Genomic DNA, 11120 nt, shown 5'->3' with positions numbered 1-11120 from the left:
AGATATTAATCATTACAGCTGAACCAGAACATTCTCCAAACATTAGAGGAGCGTTTCAGAAAATGGGCTGTTTGAAAAATCAGCACATCCTTAAGAACCAACAACAAAGGAACAATGATGACACACGCAAACCAACATATAATTTATTATATCGAACATTAGTAAATAGTTGGACGTGTCCAAGTTTCCCTCAGCCCAAAGTCTTTCGAGTAAACATTATTTTAGGCAAACAATCACAAAATCTTTGCAGCAGCACGTTTTATTTTGATTAAAAACATATTTTTCATCATCTTACACAGCAAAGGACACATCAGCCATGACATTCTTAAATGTTTTTAACAACACAATCATTCCAGTGACGCATATAAACAGGAGTGCTACTTCACTTACACATTTCTTTGCATAAAATAAAAGTGCTGTGTACCAGGCAGATGTGTTTTCAGTGATAAAGCTCTGAGGTCAATGAAAGAGTGATGGAGCAACAAACAGGTAGGGGATAGGTTTAAGATTTTTTTTTAAAAGTAAATCTTAACACGCACATGTTGAAAACAGTTACTGATTGCTCCAAAAGACAACAGTGAAAGACGACACTGTCAAAGATTTTACTACTTCCTGTATAACGAAATAGTTCACTTGATAACATTTCAGACACTTATGCATCTGTAAAATGTGGTGCATTGCAGGATCACTGGTAGAAAGCAGTGTACATGTTGAGCCTCTTCGATCAGTGTTGGAGGTTTTCAGGTCCAATATTCTGTCTAAAGTAAAAACAGTGACTTTGGACACAAGTTCAACTTTCAGTCTGAGATTGACAAATCTTTAGGAGTGTCAGGCAGACATATGATGAAAGTCTGTTATATTCAAACAAGTTCACATGGTGCTGATTCAGCCAATTGATGCCCAGTAAATCTGTCTGTAATTCACAGCATACTGGAGTTTTACATCTGATGTTAGATCAGAGCTGAAGAGGGGAGGAAATGTTGTTTACAGACCGAGTTTGACTGAACATGTGACAGAATTCAAATTAAACTGTGAAAAAACAATCAAAACATAAAGTGTGTCGTGTTTAGATAAAAGGAATAAGAGGACGAGGTACAATAGGTGGTGGTGGTGGAGGTGAGGATACATAACGTGCCTCCTCTAAATGTCAGTGTTTATCTGTCGTTTGTCCCTGCAGCGGGTGAATGACCTCGAGGCTGAAATAGCTTCAACACAGATGGTACTGGTGGTTAAGAGCCAGGCTGGGTTACGCCCCCCGGTAGGTGTTATCTCCCCCTCCAAGACCGAGAGGGGGGGAGATAACAGGGGGTGGAGTGAAAAGTTTCCGACTTCCCTACTTACAAAACTGTTTTCTCAATTTACCATCACAGCTTCTCAGAGTCAAAACTGACGTCTTCAAATGAAACCAAAACATTGTAGTCGAAATAAACTGGATTTGTCTTAACTTACCTCATTATTTAATGGGATTTTAGTAAAATGAAAGTGTCCTGCCTGATCACAGCTACAGATATGTGTTTTAATCATTAATTATGTTTTTATTAATATAATATTCTTTATCCTGATTATAAAAGTCAGTATCAGTGGAACTCCACCACACATCCACACACTCACACTGTTGAGATAAAAATAAATGTGTCAGATCACATGAGCAGCCACAGAATGAGGGGAAACTGATGGCTGAGGAGGAGGAGGAGGAGAAAGAAGAGGAGAAGGAGGAAGAAGGAGAGGAGGGAGAGGAGGGAGAGGAGGAGGAGGAGGAGGAGGAGGAGTGTGGATCAGTCAGTCGTCAGTCCATCTCCTGAAGGCCACAGCGTCTCCTGAACTCCTGCCCTCGCTCATGGATCCATTTATTAGACACTGCAGAGACACAAAGAAGAAACAGTTGCAGCACCTGTCTGCAGGTTTCTACACCTGTGTCACAGGTGTTTACATGAACTCACCCCACTTGTTCCCAACCAGAACTGGACAGGCGGCGTGTCTGGTCCGATAGTCTCCCTCTCCACTGGGGTACAGATTGTACCAGAACACCGCTGTCCCCTGGAGACACACAGTGACATTGTTATTAAAGAGTCAGATGTTATTTTAAGTGTTATACAGTGATAACATTGTGATAGGATTCCTACAGAGACAGAGCTTTTTATTAAAGAGTCAGATCCTTTTAGTTTAACCAGAATCGTCTCTATATATCTCTACCAGACTCCATTGACAAAAACAGGGATTTTACTGGGAGCTGCTGGAATACCACTGCCTCCATCTGTTAGTGTGTTTGTGTTACTGTGTGGTACTTTTACTTCAGTAAAGTATCTGAATACTCCCTCCACTACTGATAGTCACACAGTAACACAAACACACAACAGGTGGAGGCAGTGGTATTCCAGCAGCTCCCAGTAAAATTTCTGTTTTTGTCAATGGAGTCTGGTAGTGATATAAAACAATGTTTTCATTAATTCTTTGAAATGAGTGAAGTGTACCTTCTTGGGCCAGACAGCAGCTCTTACATCAGTGAAGACTGTGGCGCCCCCTGCCTGTACATCACTCATCTGCAGCGTGGACAAAGAGGAAACAGATTTATCGTCCTGAGTCTGAGCTGCAGCAGTTTAACAACAGTTAAAACACTGAGTGAGGATTTACTGACGTAGAGTAGCCAGGTGGCGATTCTGTTTCCTGTCCCCAGCTCTTCAAAAGCATCTGGTTCATCTTTCTGCAAAATCAACGACACCAGTGGCCAATCATTAACAACAACCAACAAAATGAGTCAGCAATTATTATGATTATTTTTACTTGCTTTAGACAACACAGTAGATATTTAAGCTTCTCATCAGTGAGGATCGTCTGTATTTCTTGAGATAATAAACTGAATATCTTAACATTTTTATATTTACCCGGCCAAAGTCGAAATGAGGCTCGTACTGTCCTCCGACGCCATAGTTAGCCACCTGCATCCACACAGACACAGAAAGGTAAATAAAAGTTAAAGAAATGCAAAATATAACCAGTTTCAATTCAGAAACATTCAGGAGATAAACAATGTGTGAGCTGTGATTTGAGTGAAGATGGAACCGACTCCTGTTTTCTTCTGTCTCATTCAATTTATGATGATTTTAGAGTCACTTTTTCCAGCAAATGGCTCAACTAAACCCTGAGATTTACACACATGAACACTGGAATTGTGAACTGACTTTGTTCATGACTTTGTGTTGATGTGAATTAATGTTGTTTATGTCTTTTTGTTTACTTTAAGCCAATGCAAGGATAACTGGAAAGAAAAATAAGTGTTCTTTAATAGCACTCTGGACCTGTCATTGGTCCGTTCATATAACCCCAGGTGAGTGCTACCTGCAGGTCCTCTGCCGTGGTGACGTCCAGGCCGGTGATGTCCTCGATCCTCTGGTTAATCTTGTCCACCACCGGATGTTCATACGCTCCGAGCCACGCACTGAGAGAGAGGACAGGAGGAAGATAACAACTCACAGAGTGTCTGTAGAGTTAAAAACATCACAGTCAACGCTGAGGAGTTGGTGGGAAGAGGAGGACGAGCGGAGGGAAACAAGGAGATGCAGGCTGAGGAGAAGTGATTGATGCAGATCTTTACTTAGACTGAGGTTTATTTATTCTTTCTCTGATTTACAGTTAACAGGGTTTTTTCTGCTGTTTAAACACTTCAGTCCAAAAAACCACACAGGCTCCAAACATGTATTTTTTTCTTAGATGCATTATACATCCCACATCAAACAGATGTATCTCTGATGTTTATGAGCCAAAGAAAGGCTGATACAGCACTAAGAGGAGATAGAAAAAGGACTGATCAACCTCTTGAGGGTTTTCTGGGGTTTGAACCAAACAACGCTGCAGCAGCAGAGCAGCCGTCCAGCTCTTACCTCTTGGAGACTCTGTAATGGGCCGTGGTCAGTTTGCCTGTCTGAGGGTCATGCACCGTGGCACGTCTGAGCTAGCTCACCAATACCATTATGTTACACAGAGAGAGAGGAGACAGAGAGAGGAGAGAGAGGCAGGTCACTAGCTGACACAGAGATGCTGCAGTCGAGGAGGTAACAGGAGATTCAGACTCTGCATCAGCTGTTTGTCCTGATCACAACAAGCCCCGACAGACTTAGGGCTCTATTTTCATTGCACCATAACAAACCACACAAACACTGCTCTGACCATCTTAAAAATGTCTTTGTGGAGATGAACCAACAGGTGAGAGAGTTGTTGGTGTTTTGAGGGAAATTTTGTCTTAGAGGTCACCTGGCTGCCATTGACGAGAACAAACGCAATACTCAACAAATGTGAAGAAATAACAGAATAATGCTTAAAACATAATTAAATCAGTTCAACTGATTGTTCTCCAAACACCAAAACATAATATTTGATGTGGTTCAACAGGAGCTGTTGTCCACAGCTGCTTTATATTTTATGAATCCTTACAGCGGACATGCTTTAAATTAGTCATTATGGTTTAATGAGTGTTGATAGATGAACAAAAATGACATTTTTATCCATTTAAAATTACACCTGGAACATAATAGTGTGTAAAAAGTTAAGGGGTCTGAAATCTTTCTGTACATGAAACAAAACAGTGTGAGATCAAGAGCTAAGGCACCGCGTTGGACGTTTCCTTAAGTGATTAAAATGGAGCCGTTTGTCTGAAACAACTCCTCTTTAATAAAGTATCTGCACCTTGTTCACTTGTTGATTCGTCTACAGAAGAATCCCGTCCAGCAAATGTGAAGCTGTGTCACGTCAGATTCTCCTGCTGCCCCCATGACAAAATAAAAGAGATAACCAGAGTCAAATAAATCTTTGACTCCGTCATACAAACAAAAAGAAGTGGCCTTATTCTTGGCAAGAGCAATTTCAGCTAGTTAACAGAATGACAAATGTCATGAATGATGATGATTGACTAATAAAATAAACATTCTACCTGTAGAAAAATGTTTTGTTGTATATCTTAGTTAACTTCACTGGGAATGTGACACCAGACATTTATTTGTATCTTATTTTAAAAGGCATGAATGTCCTTTAGCAATGTCCTCTCCTTTTCCTCTGTTTTCCTCCTTTTTTCGCTTCACGTTTCTGCTCTTGCCAGGACAGCAGCCGACTCAGAGGGGGAGGGATGCAGAGAGAATGGGGGGGAGCAGGAGGGGTGAGACGGCAGACGTCCCTCCTGCTCGGACAGCTCTTACCTCTTACTGATGCGGTAGTGTGCCGTCTCCAGAACACCGGTTATGGGGTTGGAGATGGTGGCTCGCTGCAGCTGTGGAGCCAATCGGCTGACAGTTACAGGGAGACAAACACCGACTCCCTGATACAGCGACTAACATCTACTGACTGTCTACAGAAGGGTTTTCACTAAGTGTAGAAGTCCTAAAACACTGGACAGGTCAATGCACACCTGTGTATATGACAGATGTGTCCAAGAAAAGTCAAGTATTTTCTGTCATGAAGGATATTTCACACCAACAACAGAAAACTCATGCAGGTTTTTCAGGTAGAAGACTACAGTGGATCAGCAGTTATCCACTCGAGTCTAATGTCACGGTCCGACAAAAACACAGTTTCCTGGTCCAACTTCTCTGAGTCTCTCCTGTTCTCCAGATGCTGCAGTGCTGAGTCCGTGTTGTCTGAACAGATCTGAGTCCAAAAAACTATTCAGAGTCATTCTACTGCTTTCACTGTGACGAGGAAGAGAAGAGGAAATGGCTGCAGCTGATGAGGTTACAATGCATTTTCAAAGTCAAATTAAGAAAAAGTTTGATGCCAAGTGCTAACGTTAGCCAGCTAACCTAGCTCACGTTAGCACCTGCCGGTAAAAGAGGGTAGTCCGACATAAGCTATATGTTTTAGAGGGCATTTCTTGCTATGAGCCCACATATAAAAAATTGCAAACACAGCTAGCTAGGTCATCTAGATTTTCTGTCATAATAAAGATGAAACATGAAGATGTGGTTCAGGGCTTTTACCAGCAAGCGCTAACGTTATACTAGGTTAGCTGGCTAACGTTAGCACCTGTTAGCATACAACTTTGGGACACAGCACTGCGACATCTTGAAAACAGGAGAGACTCAGAAGTTGGACCTGGAAACAGTATTTTCATCAGTCGTGACTTAACAAGCAGATAAATCCCACGTATGACGTCTGCTGATGATGAATTCGTTCTTTGGAATGAATTTACAGTGGCAAGAATCCAATCTGGACTCAAGCTTTGCAAACTCCTGACTCCAGTTTGCTTCTGTTCTAACTTCTTTCAAATCCATTTGACAATGTTGCTATGCAGATAATTTCCAAAGGGTTCACTGACTTTGTTCTTGCCTCTGTATCAACACAAGATGGAGGAAGTTTGTATCAACAGTAATTTAAAAACAGTCAGAGCTCAGATGTTTTGACTCACCCTGGGTTTGGCCAGTTCTTTGACCTTCTCCATCTCCTTGTCCGACACGATGTCGTGATACCGGACGATGCGGGGCCGGTCCCACTCGTCCTCCTCCTTCACCGGACCGATCACGTACCTTGGGTGGCGGTTGTTGTCGTAGTAACGGCAGAAGAGGCGGCTCTGCCTGCGAGGAGTCTGAGAGAAAGACGAGCAGAGTTAGCTACAGCTACGACATCCAACAGATTAAAGAGTGTTAATGAGTTTTCTATCCCCTCACCATCCTGATGCCCTCGCCGCGACACAGCTCTTCGTACTTCTTCCTCTCCGGCAGGTAGTCGTCAGGTCGACCTCGGGTCCCCCCCTTCTGTCCCCTTCCCTCAGCCTCCTCACCCTCCTCTCTCCCCTCCACCTTTTTCTGTTTGGCCAGCTGGTACTCAAAGTACTTCAGGTTACCGTTGGCTCGCTGGTGCGTCGGATCTAAACACATGAAATCAGATATTAAGGGATAAGTCTTGTTTTAACCTGGGCCTTATTTTCCAATGTTTTCAGGTGAAAGTGTTTGATAGGGACAAAAATATTTATTATCTTTTGGAATTCCTACAGAGACAGACTTTTGAAGAGGAAGATCCTTTTAGTTTAACCAGAAACATCTCTATATATCACTACCAGACTCCATTGACAAAAACATGAATTTTACCAGGAGCTGCTGGAATACCACTGCCTCCATCTGTTAGTGTGTCTGTGTTACTGTGTGACTTTCAGTGATGATGGAAGTACTCAGATCCTTTGGTATTGATATAAACCGATGTTTCTGCATAAACAAAAGGTTCCAGGTTCACAAATCTGAGGATTTGCTGTTTTTTTTAATCACATTTGAAATTAGATTAAATATTTTATAGTTTTGAGATGTTAATGATGTATGTTGGTACTGACCGAGCTCCAGCAGCCTCCTGGTGAACTCCAGCGCTCTCTCCAGCTCCCCCTGCTGATAGACCGAGTAGCTCAGGTAGTCCAGGATGGTGATGGCGTCCACGGTGCTGGATGTCTCTCCCTCATCCAGCTGCTTTAGGGCCTGGACCATCCACAGCTCTGTGTGGTAGTAGTCAGCCTCCGAGTACGCCACCTTCCCAAGGTCGTAGCAGTCGTCCACTGTCAGGGCACTCTGGTGCGAGGCGCCCAAGGACGAGCCTGAGGGAAAACACCATCGTTCCTTTAAACTCTCTATTTACCTGATCTTCTCCGTTGTTAAATATTACATCTTATTTTTTCCTGGTGGTGCTGACCTGGCAGCTCTCCGGTGGAGATGATGTTGGTGTCCAACTGGTAGGTGTCCTGCAGCCTCATCAGAGCTTTGGCAGCTCCGGTCTGGTCGTCATCGTTGGGGAAGTGCTGCCTCTGGATGGTGAGGTTGGAGATGAACACTGAAACACCACAGAAGAAGACACAAACACGTGAGCAGTGATGAAGGACCTGGGTTTTTCATAAGAGCACTCAATGCAGAGCTACAGGACTGAGCCTAAAACCAGGAAGTCAGTTAGCATGTTAGCACTTCTTGTTAAAGCACTTTCTGTAAATTTCCCCATTGTGGGACTAATAAAGGATTATCTTATCTTATCTTAAATGTGTGTGGTTTTAACACAAGCTCAAGACATTTGTATTCTCAGTTTTATTCTCTGACATTACCGTCAGACATGTCAGTCAGCACCAGACTCTCCAGCTCCGCCCACTCTGTGTTAAGTCTCTTCATCAGTTTGAAGGCGTTCACCGGGTGTCCCAGGAAACCTTCAGGGTCCTGAGTGGCAGCAGCTGAGAGGACGTCCAGTTTATCAGCCCATCTACACACACACAGCTGTATTAGCTGTAATCCACTTGTTAAGTCATGACATCACAACCAATGAACATACTACTGCTTAGTTTCAATTTTTAAATGACTGAGGAAAAACAGTTTGACACCAGCTAACGAGAAGAAACAGAGAAGTTAAAAATCTCCTGGAAGAATGTGGTTAGTCCAGTTTAGACTGGGGTACCTGTGGTGTCTATGGGCCTCTTGGAAGGAATAATGACAATAGTGACTCAGCTGAATGAAGAAACTGAGCAAAAGAAGAACTCCGATCATGAAATAAAGGGTAAATAAAGGTCGTCTTTAAACCTGCAGCCACACCTCCAGGACAGACAATACAACAGAGAGGCAACAGATGTCTCAGTCTGTTCTCAGGTCAGATACTGTTTCAGCAAAACTTTCACCAAATTCAATGTGTCTTTTGTGTTTGTACCAGACTGTAATGTAGTACATGCACCAGTTCCAAACCAGGAGGAAAAATGCCGTGTACAGTTTCATCATATATCACTCCATCTGTGTGTCTGTGTTACTGTGTGATTTTCAGTGGTGGAAGAAGTAATCAGATACTTTACTGAAGTAAAAGTACCACACAGTAACACAGACACACTAACAGATGGAGGCAGTGGTATTCCAGCAGCTCCCAGTAAAATCCCTGTTTTTGTCAATGGAGTCTGGTAGTGATATATAGAGATGTTTCTGGTTAAACTAAAAGGATCTTCCTCTTTAATAAAAAGCTCTGTCTCTGTAGAAATCCTATCATCATGTTATCAAACACTTAGAATAACAACCTGAGCCTTTCCCACCTCCGACATACTGAACAACTGAACTCCACCTAGGAGGAGTTATCTTACTTTTTGATTTGCTCCAGTTTGTTCTCCTCTGCTCTGATGTAGTCCTTCAGAGACGTGACCAGGTCTTTTTCCGTGAACAGCAGGTCGGTCATTTGACCTGAGGAAACAAAGAGATTCAGTAAAATATTCATCATGTTTGTTTAAAAAAAATGACTTCAATGATAAATCGATCATTAAAATAGTAACTGATTGATTTTCTGACAATCAACTAATTGTCACTGTAACAGGAAGAGGAACTGGTTTTAAACTCACCGATGGAGGTGAAGAAGTCATTGTGAGCTGAGGAGGAAGCGAAGAGGAGACAGTGGATCAACAACCAGCAGACAGCAGCCATTCAGCCTGCAGAGAGAAACCAAAATCAGATCAATACAGATACCGATACAGTGATTATCTCAATTATTAGCTGAATAAAGTGGTCCAAGATGTACAAAATGATCATAGACTGATCATCAGAGTCAATTATTAAGGAAAATCTAAATAATTCTCTGATTTCAGCTTCTCCAACATGATATTACTAAATGTCTTTGAGTCATGGGCTAATGGTCGAATAAGATGTCTTGTTGTAGCTAATTAATACTTAAAATAGTCATTAGCTGTAAAATGGTAGGGAACCATTCAAATATTGATCAATAATCAGAGTTGGTATTCTCTTTTAAACTGAACAATTAATCAGCAATCAGATATAACAGTTAATATGAGTTGTATCACATGCACAGTATAATGTTGTGAATAATCTAATTAATCAAAAACTAATTTGAGTGGAACCCGTTTTTAAATCCGAGTTAAGACAAAATATATGAAAAATGAACCAGAAACATCACTATATATATATTAATACCAGACTCCATTGAACACACTAACAGATGGAGGCAGTGGTATTCCAACAGCTCCCAGTAAAATCCCTGTTTTAGTCAATGGAGTCTGGTAGTGAAACATTTCTTACCTTAAAACAGAGCAGTGATCCTAACTGAACTAAAACAGAGGATGTATCTCATAATATTTACAGAGTCCAGATTTGTCAGTGACGTTATCTCATAATCTTGATTTCCTGTGTCAAAATATTGCGTTAAAACTCATAATATTGACATTTTTCTGGTTACTCTGGTTGTTTTTCTGTCATTTACAGCGTAATTAATGCATGTTGTTTTAGAAGAGAATTATACAGAATCTAACTTTTATTTTTCTAATTTTTTGGGTCCTGAACTGAGCTATTTGCAACTTTAAAATCAACCTGAAATCACAGTTATCAGCAGCAATTAGACCAGTCCCAACAAAACCCAGTGACCTGTGCAGGGATGCCTGAACTGGGATGGAGGTTATCTTACTGGGAGGCCAAGAAAAAGACAAATGCAAAGGTGTAAATGAAGATATAAGGTTTAAGTAACGCTGTCACTACTGGTGTGTGAACCCCTGAAGTGAAGTGGTCGCAGCTACCGAGGAAATTTCTAGATAAATTCGACCTCTAACAACCTAAGACAACAGCTTCAGGTTTATTTTATCCAACTTTCGCTAAAACCGTCACAAACCTACGATGGCAAAGATATATATATATATTTACCGTATTTATTCCCGGGGTGAGCTGAGAAAACAGGAAATCTCACGTCCAAAACACAGGATCCTTGAAAAACCCCAGATTCCCTCTTCTTCTGCTGCTGCTGCTCCCAAAGCCACAACAAACGTTTCTTCTCGAAAAGACGGCGAACTTTGCGTTACTGCCACCTGCTGGACTGGAGTGAGGATTAGAAAAGGAAAATAAAGTCTCTCCTTTAAAGCATAACTCAATCCTGCTTTTATACCTGTTACATGAATATCTTGAATATCTTGTGTGAAAATATTTATATCACAAACTTTCTCATGCAGCGTTATGTGACTATTTGACCTTAACATATAAGCTTCAGAATCACTGTGATTCACTGACTTGTGATAGGGAGATTTGAGCCTCTGTCGTCATCCACCATCCATTAAAAATACCTTCATTTTTTACAAACCATTAGTTGTTCCCTTGAAGTAAATTACGGACATTTTTCAAAGTAAGATATTAAGGGATTTGGTTTGA

The 11120-nt window shown here is 41.5% G+C and overlaps 1 protein-coding gene across 3 annotated transcripts; it reads right to left on the bottom strand.

Moving 5' to 3' along the window:
* Positions 1-241: 241 nt before the first annotated feature.
* Positions 242-10779, bottom strand: LOC108874730 (prolyl 4-hydroxylase subunit alpha-1). 3 transcript variants are annotated; one of them, XM_051068997.1, is made up of 16 exons: positions 10623-10779; positions 9317-9403; positions 9065-9161; positions 8057-8208; positions 7657-7794; positions 7307-7561; positions 6651-6850; positions 6392-6568; positions 5187-5257; positions 3879-3944; positions 3337-3436; positions 2883-2936; positions 2636-2701; positions 2472-2540; positions 1941-2037; positions 242-1857 (listed from the first exon to the last, which is right to left on the bottom strand). In XM_051068997.1, the coding sequence occupies exons 2-16, from the start codon at positions 9396-9398 to the stop codon at positions 1787-1789; spliced, it is 1695 nt and encodes a 564-aa protein (XP_050924954.1). In that variant the 5' UTR covers positions 9399-9403; positions 10623-10779; the 3' UTR covers positions 242-1786. The 3 variants fall into 3 exon arrangements, with proteins under 3 accessions (XP_050924954.1, XP_018518769.1, XP_018518770.1); XM_018663253.2 differs by lacking the exon at positions 3879-3944; XM_018663254.2 differs by lacking the exon at positions 5187-5257 and having other exon boundaries at positions 3879-3949.
* Between the last annotated feature and the right edge of the window lie 341 nt (positions 10780-11120).

The sequence above is a fragment of the Lates calcarifer genome, unplaced genomic scaffold (genome assembly GCF_001640805.2).
Source record: "Lates calcarifer isolate ASB-BC8 unplaced genomic scaffold, TLL_Latcal_v3 _unitig_5577_quiver_751, whole genome shotgun sequence".
NCBI lineage: Eukaryota > Metazoa > Chordata > Actinopteri > Centropomidae > Lates > Lates calcarifer.
Note: the sequence above shows the minus strand (reverse complement) of the source record. Positions and strands in the feature narration are given on the sequence as shown.

Excerpts from the sequence above, each read along its gene's own strand:
- LOC108874730 (XM_051068997.1), bottom strand. The coding sequence starts at position 9,398 with ATGGCTGCTGTCTGCTGGTTGTTGATCCACTGTCTCCTCTTCGCTTCC. Across the intron at positions 2,937-3,336 it reads CCACGGCAGAGGACCTGCAG|GTGGCTAACTATGGCGTCGG; the intron begins GTAGCACTCACC and ends GTGTGGATGCAG. Across the intron at positions 2,702-2,882 it reads CTCATTTCGACTTTGGCCGG|AAAGATGAACCAGATGCTTT; the intron begins GTAAATATAAAA and ends TTGATTTTGCAG.